At 38.1% G+C, this 15,021-nt stretch overlaps 1 protein-coding gene across 43 annotated transcripts in view; it reads left to right on the plus strand.

Moving 5' to 3' along the window:
- LOC116732739 (receptor-type tyrosine-protein phosphatase delta) overlaps window positions 1-10,793 on the plus strand; it is a 459,528-nt gene extending 448,735 nt beyond the window's left edge. For all 43 annotated transcript variants that reach the window (XM_032583123.1, XM_032583122.1, XM_032583125.1 and 40 more), the window contains 7 exons: window positions 146-431; window positions 1,534-1,712; window positions 1,799-1,925; window positions 2,059-2,184; window positions 3,764-3,918; window positions 4,038-4,173; window positions 5,161-10,793. In XM_032583123.1, the coding sequence (XP_032439014.1) occupies window positions 146-431; window positions 1,534-1,712; window positions 1,799-1,925; window positions 2,059-2,184; window positions 3,764-3,918; window positions 4,038-4,173; window positions 5,161-5,229 (1,078 nt within the window). In that variant the 3' untranslated portion in view covers window positions 5,230-10,793. The remainder of the gene's footprint in view (window positions 1-145; window positions 432-1,533; window positions 1,713-1,798; window positions 1,926-2,058; window positions 2,185-3,763; window positions 3,919-4,037; window positions 4,174-5,160) is intronic.
- The last annotated feature ends 4,228 nt before the right edge of the window (window positions 10,794-15,021 follow it).

A 15,021-nucleotide genomic window follows, 5' to 3' on the forward strand; every position in this document is an offset into this window, starting at 1 on the left:
GCAGCAAACCTAAGACAACAGCCAAAGAAATCACCCTGGGAAGAAAAAAATGCATGAACTTGAATCTCCCAGGAAACAAAATACAGTACCGTACATCTTCCCTAAAAGTATCTTGACAACATACCTCTGATTGTTGTGATCACAGTGCCGGGGTGGGCCGCACCGGCTGCTTCATTGTGATTGATGCCATGCTGGAACGTATCAAGCACGAGAAGACCGTGGACATCTACGGACATGTAACGCTGATGCGCGCCCAGCGCAACTACATGGTGCAAACAGAAGACCAGTACGTCTTCATACACGACGCGCTCCAGGAGGCCGTCAACTGCGGCACAACCGAAGTGCCCGCCAGAAACCTGTACGCCTACATCCAGAAACTGACCCAGATAGAGGGTGGAGAGAATGTCACTGGCATGGAGCTGGAGTTCAAGGTACAAATCAGAACACGTCTAAAAAGTGTCGTCCCAGTTCTGTTCTATCTCTGTATTTATCTCTAGATATTATATCTTTCTGTTTGCATCGGTATTCCTGTGTATCCAGACAGAGTGGGGCTTCTGGTTTCCTCTTTGATTTAATCTACTTATTATACAACATATAATAATAAATAAATACCTTTTGGGTCTTCTTTGTTAGAAACCATGGCTTTGGTTTACATAAAAATCTCCAGTGGGTTTTTTTTTCTGCCAGAGAACATAAGCAACAAACATGATAAAGCTGAGTCTATTGTATTGCTGATTTTCTCAGGGGGAGAAGGGGTTTCTCACTTAATGATAGTGAGCATCTCTATTAGCAAATTACAAAGCTATTTAACAACAAAAATTCAAATTCACAGCAAAGCACTCTTCACAAATCAGTCATTTTCATTTCTATGCAATCTAGTCATATAGTACATCCAATCCATTTCAGAAAAATTCAGTTTATCGTTTAATGGTAATTGATTAAAGTCAAGAAAGCCCAGCTGATGGTGTCAAGTCTGACTTTATAGAAATTATTCATCCTGGGCAAGTATGTGGTAACGGTGAAGAGGAGTCACTTCCTTTTGAATACGAAGATACCCTCCATCAGAACCAGGTTCTTAATGAGCAACCATTGAGAAACCAGGAAGAAGACATAGAAAGGACCAGTATAGAAGCACTTTCTATGGGAAGCAGAAGCAAGACATACACAAATCTTATGTCAGCAATAGTTCTGTCAGGGGATTCATCCAAGATAGACAGACTACTAAACACCACTGAGCAAGTCAACGGAAGAGGGAGTTCAACATAAAACCATTGAGTTGAAAAGATTGTAAACAAAAGTAATGGCAGCAGTAACTCCATTAATGACTCTGCACAGCAATGAAGCATTGAATTAGGAGTACTTTATAGTAAGGGAAAAAGAGAGAAAGCACTAAAATATGAACAATATTTAGATATTTCTCTTGTAGTGTAGCCTTGATGTCAAACGCAGCCCGTCTCCAGAGGAGCATCTGTCATTGCATGTACCTATCATTTTGATGCTCATTAAGTTCTCTGTCTCTCCTTGCCCTTGCAGCGCTTAGCCAACACTAAAGCTCACACGTCGCGATTCATCAGTGCCAATCTCCCCTGCAACAAGTTTAAGAACCGCCTTGTCAACATAATGCCATACGAGTCCACACGAGTGTGTCTTCAGCCCATCCGAGGAGTGGAGGGCTCGGACTACATCAATGCAAGCTTCATTGATGGATACAGGTAAGCTTCAAGGTACAATAATTTAATTAAAGCTGAGATTTAAAAAAAAGTTATTTTACATAGTTGCATCTGATTGTTTCCTCCAGGCAACAGAAAGCTTACATTGCAACACAGGGACCGTTGGCGGAGACCACAGAAGATTTCTGGAGAATGCTCTGGGAGCACAACTCCACCATTGTAGTCATGCTGACCAAGCTCAGAGAAATGGGCAGGGTAATTGATACTTCACTCCAAAGCCTTTGTTCTGACAGCTTTATAGAAAAGAATATACAATACAATGCATAAAATATTCCATAAACCTCCTGTGAAGAGGAATGTTGTGAGTCACTGTGGTCTGTTTTTCCAGGAAAAATGTCACCAGTACTGGCCGGCAGAGAGGTCAGCCAGATACCAGTACTTTGTGGTGGACCCCATGGCCGAGTATAACATGCCCCAGTATATCCTGAGAGAGTTCAAAGTGACTGATGCCAGGGTAAGCAGAGATTGCTTGTAAACTGAACGTTGAGGATTAAAACTGATCCAAGTCTGGGTTGTAACCCGTCTTTGACTCCACAGAATGACTGGCTAGAGGTCAGCTGGAAGATTATACCGTTTTAGTCGCGCTGTTCTTTAATTTGGGCCTCTGGTGCAGCAAATGTCTAAACACAGAAAAGCCCACACTATCAAAGTATCAAATAATACAGTTTCCTGATTTTTAATTAGCTGTAGAGAAGGTTTAGAAAAACAAGGTTGAGGACCGATTTTAATTACCCAGATCTGTGTGGATTAGTCATTACATCGACACATTGGCATTTTCTCAAATATTTGTTTACACCAGCTTGTGGCCTTAAGTGCAACAGAAAAGTACATCCAAATTTGCGCAAATCATGACACTTGTCAGAGTGTAATAAAAATTAAAAAAAAACACAAGCTAAAATGCAAGTGGTGCCGGCAGCAGTAAACTGCCACAGTTTTTAATTCCATCAAAGGCTCAGACAGATAAACGGTGCAGCATCCCGCCTTTGTGGAGCGTGTAACATTGTCTCGTCAATGGGATTGGTTTCCTTATCAAGGGGGTAGAACATCACTTAAGCAATGCACACCCTCAAACTAAAACTCTCCCCCAAAACCTGTCAAAAGCTGCACATCAAAGCAATCAGCATCTTCAGAGGGTATATTAAATACATTTGGGTGTAATAATGAAAGGCTTTCTTTGATGCCACCTTTGCGGCACATTTTCAAGACTAACATTTAGTAGCTGAAACCCAAACGCTTCGACGCCACATGGGTCAGAGTTATCGTAAACAAACAGAAGGTAAAAATACTTCCCATCAAAATGAACATTTCAGGAATCTTAAACGTAATTTTCTCTGACAAACGAATGAAGTTGCTTTTATCACATTTGCTTTAGTCTTTGATCTACAGATATCAACAAGTAAATTCATGCTATTTAAAAGAGATTGTGGATATCTTAAGCAGATTGCATGATTCAGATATCGGCATTTAGTATCGGCATATCGGTAGTTTTTAGCATTGGTTTAATTTTAGATATCAAACATAAAAATGGTCCATCTTCACAATATATCACATCCACAAGTTTTTATAATGAAATAATACGCTATTATTTCAGTTTGTTGCTATATATAGATTCTGCATTAACTTACGACCAGTGCCTAGTTCAATGATTTTTTTTTTTATGTCTATTAATTATTTTTGATGTATATAATAACCAGGTGACATATAAAAAAAACCTTTTTGGTAAAAACAACTTTTAAACAATTAACATGTAAAAGTAAATATTTTCTGACAATTGTCTTTTGTATCAGCCTTTGTAGGGTTGAGGATTTTCAGAAAACATTGGTTTCTTTGGCAGCAATTTCAGTTCTAAAGACAATGAAAGATGCTTATATCACTACATATTTATTTCCCTTCTGACTATTAAGCGTGTATTTTTTTAAGGACGAATGACATTGCTGTAATGTAGAAAAAAAAATCAACTACAGATGGGAGTGCTTTCATTACAGCTTAACATGGCTTGCCATATGTCTCACCTTTTCTTCCCCGTGTTTTAGGATGGACAGTCACGAACAGTAAGGCAGTTTCAGTTCACTGACTGGCCTGAACAAGGAGTGCCAAAATCAGGAGAGGGTTTCATCGATTTCATCGGCCAAGTACATAAAACAAAAGAGCAGTTCGGCCAAGATGGTCCCATCTCTGTCCACTGTAGGTAAGTGGTCAGGCAACATTCCCAAACACACTGGGCATCCTTTTTGAATCATCGTGTGAATATTAAAATGTTGAATCACCACATGAACGTCTTCTCACTTGTTTGTCTGATTCGCACAGCGCTGGAGTTGGTAGAACCGGAGTTTTCATTACCCTCAGCATCGTCTTGGAACGGATGAGATACGAGGGTGTGGTGGACATCTTTCAGACAGTCAAAATGCTACGGACACAAAGACCAGCGATGGTACAGACAGAGGTGAGCCGGCGTAAAAACAAACTTCAGTGTGTTTTATTGGGATCTTATGTTACAGAAGAACAAAGTGTAGTGTGTATTTGTCGAATATTTGCAAACAAAAGTCTTGGGTGTAGTTTCCTCCCCGGTCTTTTACGACAGTTGCAGCTGCTTTCAGAATCTAGAAACTGAATTTTCTGCAAACTCTGAGAAATTTAACTTGCAGCATAACTCAAGCTCACTCAGGAAGGAAGGACTTCAACTGTGCAATATTTCATTTTTAGAGGATGCTCTCTGTGGTATGCTCAGAGATTGGGATTTTGTTTTCCAAACTAGCCCTGCTTTATATTTCCCCACAACTTTATCATCTTTAATGCTTGATGACTTTATTAGGGTGTCTGAAGACAAACATATTTCACCCAAATTTTTTGAGCTTTTGTTAAAAAAAAAAGAAGAAAAAAAAGACTTCAGCTTTCTTTCAATTTCACAATTATATGCTTGTCTCTATGGATTTATGTAAACTCTTAATAAAACATATTTGATGTTTTAATCTGATAAAAGTACATTTTTTACCTCAAATTTATTTACAAGATGCTGAAAAAATTAAGCAGAATAAAATAAAAAAAACTATTAATACTCAGAAAATACAAGTAGTGTGAATATCTTTGCATGGCCATGGAGGACACGGCCTTTCTGAAAGCGTGGGAGACTCATCAAATCATCTGCTGCGGTTCCAACACATTATTTTACTCCAGTTGTTTGAAAGGTCTATGAAGATTTCAGGATTCAGGATAACAAGCCTTTGTTAAAGAGTATGTTTAATTTTGTAGTTGAATATGTCTGCAGTAGCTGTGTGCGCTCTCAGCTCCAGTCTTACTGCATCGTTTCAGAAACAATGGCGAGCTGTAGTTTGTTTGTTTTTTTTAAGTTGGATATATTAACCACAATGTGTAAAATAAGCGATACAAAATGATTTGATTTAAAAGGCACTAAAGTGTTCTTTCTTTCCAGGATCAATACCAATTCTGCTACAGAGCCGGCTTGGAGTATTTGGGAAGCTTTGATCACTATGCAACGTAAAACGCCCAGTATTGGAAGATAAAACTGGAGGGCCCTTTGGGAGAAAAAAGAAATCCAAGCGAGCCTCTCTTCTGAGCCATAAATTCCTGCTTGAGAAAGTACTCCTTAACTCCTTGCTAACAATTCATTTAAGTGTTGGATGTGCGACAAGACTCGTCAAAAAATGAAAAAGATGATTCCCGGAGGACCAAGTAATTTCCCCAACAAGCCCAAATAAAAAGAACCTCAGCTTAAGACGAGCATGAGGGTGGGAATCCTGACTATTGAAGCATCATAGGGAATTACCTTTTCTTTTTTGCTTCAAGGATCCATTTTGGGGCTCATAAAACTAAATGAAACCAACGCAAGAAAAAAGTTAATGAACAATAATGACGTCGTCAGAAATGCATCAGTGATTATGACCCATAACGAGAGACAACGAGAAGCACACCGAAATAACAGGGGGAAGCAACTCAATGCACATTGTACAAAAAGAAAAAGAGGAAAAAACATCAAATCTGTTTCACAATCAAGTCCACACATCACATCAAGAAGACGATGCTTGGTCTACAGGAGCAGAACAGACTTAAAGTAATAATGAATAAATAAATACCCCTTTTATCTGGTCGCAATGTTGATTCATTTCAGTTTGGGGGAGAGGTTAAAGTTAAAATACAAAAGTATTGATTTAGTTTTTTATTATAAAGTTGATGTGCTTTTTTTCAGATGTCTTTTTCTTTTCTTTTACAGAGAAAAAGCGTTAAAAGATTTTTTTAAAGCTGTAGAACTGTTCTAATGTACGTGCTGTTTTTGCAGAGAATCCGTTTGCTAATTTTCATACACTTCAAAAATTCACACCATCCATAATGTAACTTCCTTCAGCAGTTTTTTTTATTTTTATTATTTTTTATTTTAGCCTGGAATTGTTCCTATATTCTTGTCAAGTTTTCTGTCTACAATCACTCACATTATAACCTGATTACTTCCATTTGATTAAAGGGCATATATCATCATTTTCTACAACTTCTTCAGTTTTCTGGGTTGAAACTTCACGTAGAAACTTTGATTAGCATGTGAGAAAGATGTTTAAGAGGATGAGCGAAGAACAGAGCACAATGCAGCCGAGAACGCAGCTGAATGTCGCCGAACAGCGATGACATCACATCTCAAACACCAAAATCAGGTGTAAAGTGAGACATTAAAACTAGTTTTCGCTGAACAACAGCCACCAGTATATTTTATACAGGCTAACCACACAGAGCAAGTCTCCATATTATTAGTCTGTTTGATAAATGAACTAACTTTCCTACAGTAATATCCCCAGATGTTGTTCTGAGGACAACATCTGTCCATCTAGACCTTTTCTGACGTTTGATGTGGTGGATGTCAGAGAAAAACCTGATGTGTTCCCAAAGCAGCTGTAGTCACATACACTCCTTTATTTCTCTCAGATGTTAAGAAAGAAATTAAGCACAGTGTAGTAAAAAAAAAATAAAAATAGCATTTTCTTACCTGTTGAAGCTCATAATCAACAGCTGCAGTTGCCTAAATGGTCTGGCTGTTGACTCCCTGGTGGACCTGTCTTTTGTAGCTGTACCACGAAGTGCGTTTTCTCATTTTTCAGACTTGGGTGGTGACGTCACTTGAAGCCGGGGCCAAAACGCATTTGCGACAGACTGTTTTCGCGAGTATTTACCTCCCACATTTTTTGCATAGGAGATCTTTGAAGCAAAAGTGCTCACTTCATCCTTCCTGTAATAAGCAGCCACACATGCGTTCGACATATTTCTGTGTCAAAAGGTCTTTTCGTGTCAACAAAACAATCCATCGTGTTCAGAGATTTCCAGAAGGTGCCGTTACAGTCACTCTGTCATCATCCATATATGGTAGTGCCTTCCTGTTTTAGAGGACGTGACTCAGAAGGCTCTTTGTGTTTCGGATAAGTGCATTTTTAAATTATTTAAGAAAAGGCAGTTGTGATTTGTTTCATACTTTGAAGCTTTTCAGGTTTTCTGGCTCTAAAAGATGATGATATATGCCCTTTAACCGGGGCCTTGTGGAATCAACAGGGGTGAGCAAAGTATGAAGTTGCTGCTACCGATTATCTTAGTTCTTCCATGTTACAATGAGAAGAGAAAACATGATGAATTTGGTATGAATATATAACTATATACTGTCAAATATGTGAAATATGTATATCAAAGTATAGATATAACAATATATAAAGTATATAGTTTAAAAGTATATAAAGTACGGATTGTGTTTGAAAGCCTTTAAGCGGGGAGTCGTGTGCCATGGGGGAGACAGATTTTTCACTGGAATGCACATCAGTAAAACAAAACTGTATTTTGATTCAGTGCTTCTTTTCTTGTGCAATAAACGTGTTTTAGATTTAGATTTTTTTTTTGGTTCCCTTTTAATATGTGGCGATGTCATTAACTCACCACTTTATTATACCCTCCCCCCTCCCTACAAACAGGTGGCAGTCAAAACGATGCTGGTGCATCTTTGCTTTAAACAAAGTCAGTCAGAAATTAGAGGAAATCACACTCAGTCTCCACACAGTAGGGCAAGGTACAAAGACATCAACTTATTCAGATAATATATATATAGTTATTTTTCTTTTTGCATCTAGAGTGCCTTATATTTATGCCTGTTTTTATAACGTTTTATTTACCATTCATGTATCCTTTTGAGTATTCTAGGCATTTAGGGGAAATTAAACTGTAAAGTTTATTTACCTTTAGTTTTTATTTGTCACATAATGCAAATAAGAACCTTTTAATGGTCAGTGTTCATTGTTGTGGCCTTACAGAGGCTGAGGGAATTGGAACAAAGCAACCACTACAGAAATGTAAAAACTGCCCAAAATACAAAAAAGTGCACAGTTGGGGATGGGATGATAATGTAAAACTAAACATTAAATTTGAAAAAGATTAATGCTAGGCTCCAAGCCCCCAACATACAGTTAAGTGTCAACTAACATTCTCAAGTGGATTTTGTTTACAAAAAAAAAAAAAACAGAATAACAAATGGATGCGCAAACACAGTTCATCAATGACTGGTTTCTTCTTTATGCCTGTTGTCTTTATACACAACACCTCAGAGCAGACCTAGGGACAAAATGTCCCGTCTGTTAAACTGACAGTCTTTAACAGTGTGCTATCTTCTTTGTCTCCAAGTTAAAGAGAAGGTTTTTGCACCAGCTTGAGCACCATTACTCTCTAATGCTCCCTGAGAGCCGGGTTTTACCACCAAACCGTCACAACCTGAAAGAACTGACTCTGACTCTTGTAAAATTAGTATCAGGGGCCCGACTCTTCTCTGATCCAGAAGGAAGACACACTTAAGTCGTCTTACTTTTCTTTGAGAAGAGCTTATAGAATCTGCCTAATTAAGACATAATCTAACAAAACACTGAACTCCAACGTTACTAAAAAGTTAGTGAGCTCACCGTGTCTTAATAGCACCGGTCATTAAGACATTAATTCTAGGGCGAAGTACAGCACAAAGTGGCATTCTTCTCTGAATTTATAAACGCAGTTTGTGATGGAGATTAGAAACGCTGATTTTTGTTTCTAGTGTTGTGGCCATGTAACTGATGCTGTTCATTTTGCCTTAGAGGTAATTCATACTTTCCCTCTTTTGGTCTTTTCATGCCCAGATTTTGGGGGATAAACAGGAGCAATTTGACACTGAACATTTCATACTGACCACAAACCACTTGGTACCCACTTTGACCACAAATAATTTAATGCAATTCCTTTTGATCCAGTCATAGGTTCCCGCATGGAAATGTGGATTTGAAGAATGAAGAGAATTATGAGCCAAAATTAGGGACTGGACGCAAAAATAATTGGAAATGGCTTACAAATAAACCAACCAAATAAAATACCTAAAATTTTTAATTACTATTAATTACTATTTATCTCAAACATGATATATATAGCTTACATGGGTACAAAATTGGGTTGAATATAAGAAAATATATATTCATATTTTTTTGATAAAAATTATGCAATATTTAGCTTTATCATGACAATATCTTCTCCCCTCTCCATGAGCTTTAGCATCTCAGCTAATAAAAATGTACATCAGGCAGATCTACTCTAACTGGTTAAACTTATTAGTATGAGAAACATTTTCCCAACACTTATAATCTTACGAAAATTAAATTCTTTGACATTGTGATGAGATGATGATTGGTCTTCAATATACTGTGCAGGTTTAGTATCAAAAGGAAGTAAGTTGGGACAAAATGGTGACTCGGTACAACAGCAGGCGCAAATTGAGCTGGAACCATCAAATTACTGTATAAATCACTGTTTCTATATACCAATCAAAGCTCACGAAGGCCAGTTAGTGAGTCCAAAAAAAGAGTTTAGAAACATTGCATATTTAAAACATCACTTACAAATTAAGCTGGTGATATTAATGCATCTGTTTACAGACCAGTACTGTAATTAGCGTTGCATCTCCCCACACTCTGACCACTGGCAGAAATCGAGAGGATCAAACATCCTCTCGATTAAACAAATAGCTTATGGCGAGAAGAGTAGCCAAATAACTTCTGGTCAACATTAGGTTTGCACAATAAAAGCTGAAAATCAATCACTCAAGTCTGTTCTGTATTTTACAAATTTAACTACAGAGATTTAGATTTGGGTGGTGGGAAGAGCTGATGTGGTTCTGTGCCAGGTGAGAACCAGTTCTTCCCACCAGCTTTGAAACTGGTTTGGTGGAAAAAACCCACTTGATGGCTTTGTGGATGTGCATTCCAGGTGCTTTCTTTCCCTTATTTCCTGAAGCAGCTGTGAGTTTCTGTTTTACTCCTTTTCCTGATTGTTTTGTCACAATAGTCTCGGAACATGTAAATTTTTTTTTTTTTTCCTCATCTGATTTTTCTTATCAGTTAGTTTTTCATTATGCACGGTAAAGAACTTGCAGAGTGGCCAAAACCCGGCCAAGTAGGAAAGACTTGCACTTTCTCTTATCTTTGTACTATGCACTGCCCTATTGATTCTGAACCCAATAATGTATTACTTGAACCCATCTCTTAAAAAAGAAAACTCCTCAGACATTCACTTTGTGTGTATGTAAATAACACAGAAAAGGTATCAACCTGCTAAAAGGACAAAAAAAAATAAAAAGAGTCTGTGGCGAAAAAGAGCATTCGTTCTGATGCCACCATGGTTTACTCCAGCAGATGACTTCAGAGAAATCTGTTCCCCCAAACCATCTGTTCTTGTGGCTTTGCCATTTGAGCTTGGAGTGTCATTAACAGAAATAAACGTTGTGTTCTCTGCTCTCTCTCTATCTATCTCTCGTCTGGATGCATAGACTGATAACTAAATAATGAAATTGTAAAAAGAAAAAAAAATATGGCTTGTTAAAAAGATTATACGATTACCTCTGATTAGTTGTAAGCGTAAACTGTTTCTTTTTTCTGAATGAAAGGAGTGCTTTTTATTTTCTTACTTAGGTTACATTGGTGGAGAAAGAAGTCTGTAAGAAAACCAGTTCCTTGCTGACACGAGTTCCATTTGTTATAAATGAATTCTATTAAAAAATGTCAGTGTTATGCACCGGTGTTTCGCTTGTTTCCCTCCACCTCACTCTGCCTCAAAAGGAAAAAACGAAAAGACTGATGAAGCCATGTTACCCCCTGCTGGTCTGGGTCCAACACATTATCCACAGTTCTCTGGTGAAATGGGGGGGAAATTTAGTCTCACCACATTTGAACAGATTTCCATAGCTCTGTTTTTTCTATTACTGATGGAGCCCAGAGTGAATCATCACAGGAACATTTGACAAGTGAAATTCAATGCTTTTTTTTTTCTAAATTACTTTGCCTTTTAACCCGCCCACCCCCGGTTACAGACTGTGTTCTCAAAGGCGTAATAAGGTACATTAAACTACACTGACACACACAAATCATTCAGTCTCATCAAGGATGAGACTTCTTTATTTCCTTTATTTTAGTCAAATGTATTTACTTGCTTTCTTCCACCTTTGCATGTTCCTTTCTTTCTATCTTTGGTCCTTCATTCCTTCCTCCATAAACCACAGCTCTTTTCTTCATTCCTTCTGTCATTTACTTGTTTCCTTTTCTTCACTCTGTCCCTAAAAGCATCCGTCTCTTCCTTTCATCGACTGTTAATTCATTTCCTTGTTTCTTTTCATCCATACTTCAAATATTTCTTCCCTTATTTAAGCATTTCCCTCATTCAAACTTCCGTCCTGCACAAAACAAAACCGCTTCCTTCTCTGACATAACGGGGTAAATGTTACGTTGTGTCGCGTATTTCAAGTCATACTCTACGCTTTTAAGTTAACTACACTTCTTGCAAACACAAGCAGGAATGGACATATAGATGTCTAGTGAAACTATGATTTATTTTTCCTCTTCGCACATCTGTGTTGATCTTCAGGAAATCGCTGCATGAGAATAGCTACTTGTCTGAACTTGCCAAAGTTTCACAAAACTAACTGTGACAAACAAAGGATGAAGGTCAAAGTTTATTTTGACATGAGAAGTTTGGTTAAAGAGGAGGAAAAAAGAGTTGCAGCAAATTTTAACTTGAGGCTTCCGTAGCCTTCTTTACCAGGGTTGCAGTAATTTGTTGAAGGCGCTGCATCCATCTGACCAACCAGCCAGATAGGATGTTGTAAAAGCTTTGAAATCTCTTCTGTTGCTTCTGTAGTGGTATGTAAAAATAGTGATTTTAATTGCTTTCCATTAGTTTACTTTGTACCATCTGTTGCGTCTATATTCCACAACAACATTTGGCTGCCTTATCCCATCTCTCTGGCAAATTTTAAAGATAAGTCGGTTGCCAGGACAAAGCTGAATGCAGAACTTCGACTCTTCAGTTTGTTGTTTTCTCACTGAAAATAAACTAAAAATAATTGGCAGGACTGCAGTGAATGGCACATACTCCGCCACACGCTGCAGTCCAGGATTTCTGCAGCGTGAAAGCCCCGCAACCAAGTGAAAGTTTGAGATGAGTTTTTTCACCGTTTCTCCTTTGGGTTGCCCGCAGGTAAAGACTTTCCTGCCACTGCTTTGGTAACCTCTAGCAGTTCACCATCTGACCTCCGCTTTAGTTTCCACAGGGCGTTCTTGAAATCTTCTGGACTGCATTTCTCCTTTGAGAAGTCAAAATCCTCCAAGCTAAAATATCTATCTTTAAATCTTAGCTCAGCTTAAAACAATTATTTTACCTAGCATCCCAACTAATAGACATCCTTTACGCCTGACATGCTGTATTCAAATAAACACAGCCAGGTATCAGTGAGTTGGAAGCATGCTGTTCCTGAACTCACTGTCAGATATTTGTTATGTAGGAAATCAATATTTCAGCCCACAGATTGGTTGAAATGTTATAAATAACAACATGCACTTGCCTCAGACGGAAAACGTTGTCTGAGAGATTACGTGTCAAAAGCACTGACACCACAAGATGTACAGAGATGATGTTCCTGCCATGATTGCTCTGCGAGCGGAACGCCGTTGGCTGCTCTCTGTTTCTGTAAATCACATCTCAAACTGAAAACAGACTTGAACAAGAGTGAATATGATCCTATCACAATGCACTGTTTTATTCATCCTGATGTTTGATGTGCAAGGACGCCTTAGCGTTGCATCAGCTTCCATCCTTTTGTATTTGTTTTAGCCCGAGCCACCCCCTCAAACATCTCAATCATTACTCCCCAGCCTGAGGCAGAAGTGTTGGTGTTATGTAGATTACTTAAGCAAGAAGCCCGGCTTCACTTTGTCTCTCATCTCGCACAGTTTTTTTTTTGTTTTTTTTTTTAAAAATCACCCAGCATGAACTTAGCGTCTCGAGCGTCCACATGGTCATAAACACCTTCTTTGCACCTGACAACGAACTCGTGCTGTTTTATTTTTTTCCCTCCAGAGACGGCAGTGCTCTGCAGATGTTCTGTCTCCATCTCTCTGCTGTTTCTGCAGAATTACGAAACCAATCAGTCGTCGTAAAGTCGTCCTCCGTACAGCCACCCCTTCTTTACACGATGACAGCTTGTGCTTTTGCTTAACAACGCTAAATTTGCTGAAACATTTTGCCCCGATATAGGAGACTGTGCGAGTCTGAAATGCTCTCTTTTAACTCTGCAGCAACAAAAAACGTTATCTCGGTCCAGGAGAGTTTAATGACGTCAGAGCTGACCGGCGATCACTCAGACAGATGCTGGATTTGCTCTCGAAGCTCCATCGCTGTGTGAAAAACAATCACCTGCTCCCACTTCATTAATTCAAGTATTTTGTGATTCGTTTTACTCCAATTTTCAGTAATACAGCAGGACACTTATTGTAGTTATGTTCACCATGCATGAGGCCATTTTCATGTTAACACTGCTGTGAGCTGCTAACTATTCAAATTAAATGTTATGTTGCAGGTGCATATTAAGTGCCAAATTAAATCAAAAGAAAAAGTTTCCCCTGAACAAAAAGCTTTTCTCAAGGTTTTTCTTTGAGAAGTTCATAATGGCTTCTGATTCTTGAGAAAGTATAGAGTGATTTACTATGGCTGTGACTCACTAATATTGTACGGCACTCAATATTACCTCCCCTATTGTGTCTCAGCATCTTATTCACAAAGCAAATACCGCTAATTAATTGCCAGTGCAGCACACGTTAACATGAGCAGGTGCAAACAATTTACGTTGTTGTACATGTTCAAAGTGGCTTTTCTAAATCAATAATAGATTAGGATGATTTAAGTGAACTGATGTAGATCTGAAACGGAGTGACTCATCCACGGCTTTTTGAACAGATGAGTTCAATTAATTGGAACTGGAAATATATTAGATTTAGGAAACACGTATTCTATATAAGCATGTTATAGCGATGCCTGATTGTCAGATTAGAAGAAAAACACTTTATTCACCATAATTACATATTATTTACAATCACTTAAAAAATTAGGAGACCACATACATTTTGGATTCTTTACTTAGAAATAATTATTTGTTCATAACTATTTTTTCAACCCTAGAAAAAAATATAGTGGCACTAAAAAAAAAGAAAGAAAAAACTTACTCATTAAACAACATATAACACAAATGTGTTTTCTAGCTGTGGAAAAAGACATCCTACTTCACAATAATGTTAATTTCATAGATACTCCTAGTAGCTGTCCACTCTGAAATCAGTCTGAGGAAAATTTGCTTCTCTCATCATTTTCTGCTATGAGATATTTTCTGGATGTGCAGCATTGTTTAATTTACTCCACGGATTCTGTGCTTTGACTCCGTCTGTGACTCTGTTTCTTACTCTTAGCCAGTCCTTAATGGATTGCCTGGTATGTTTAGGTCATTGTAATGTCAGAGGGTCCTGTTCTGGGTCAGCTTTATTTTTCTTACAGATGATGCAGAACTTTTCTCAACAACCTAGTCAACACTCAGTAGAGCTCTTGTTGAGCTGGTCATGTCATGCTGGCAGCAGAACATCCCGAAATCACCTCCGTGCTTCCCAGTTTTCCATCTGTCCAGAGCATTATTCCATAAATCCATGTATTTGTCTATGTTCTCTGTGGTAAATTTTAGGATAGCTCTTGTGTTTTTTTTGTTGTTGTTTTTTTTTTTAGAACAGTGTGAAACTTGTGCAGCCTCTTTTTGATTGTACAGGTACAAACATCCATATAAACAATATCAAAAGCCGGCAGCAATTGCAAAAATGACATTAACTATTTTGGAACTAATGTCCAAAATAACTATTTTGGAGACTTGATAGTTTCCTTTTACTGAATTGCATGGTGATTTAGTCTAACACCTTGCATTCTGTTTTTA

This window comes from Xiphophorus hellerii, chromosome 14 (genome assembly GCF_003331165.1).
Source record: "Xiphophorus hellerii strain 12219 chromosome 14, Xiphophorus_hellerii-4.1, whole genome shotgun sequence".
In the NCBI taxonomy this organism is placed as follows: domain Eukaryota; kingdom Metazoa; phylum Chordata; class Actinopteri; order Cyprinodontiformes; family Poeciliidae; genus Xiphophorus; species Xiphophorus hellerii.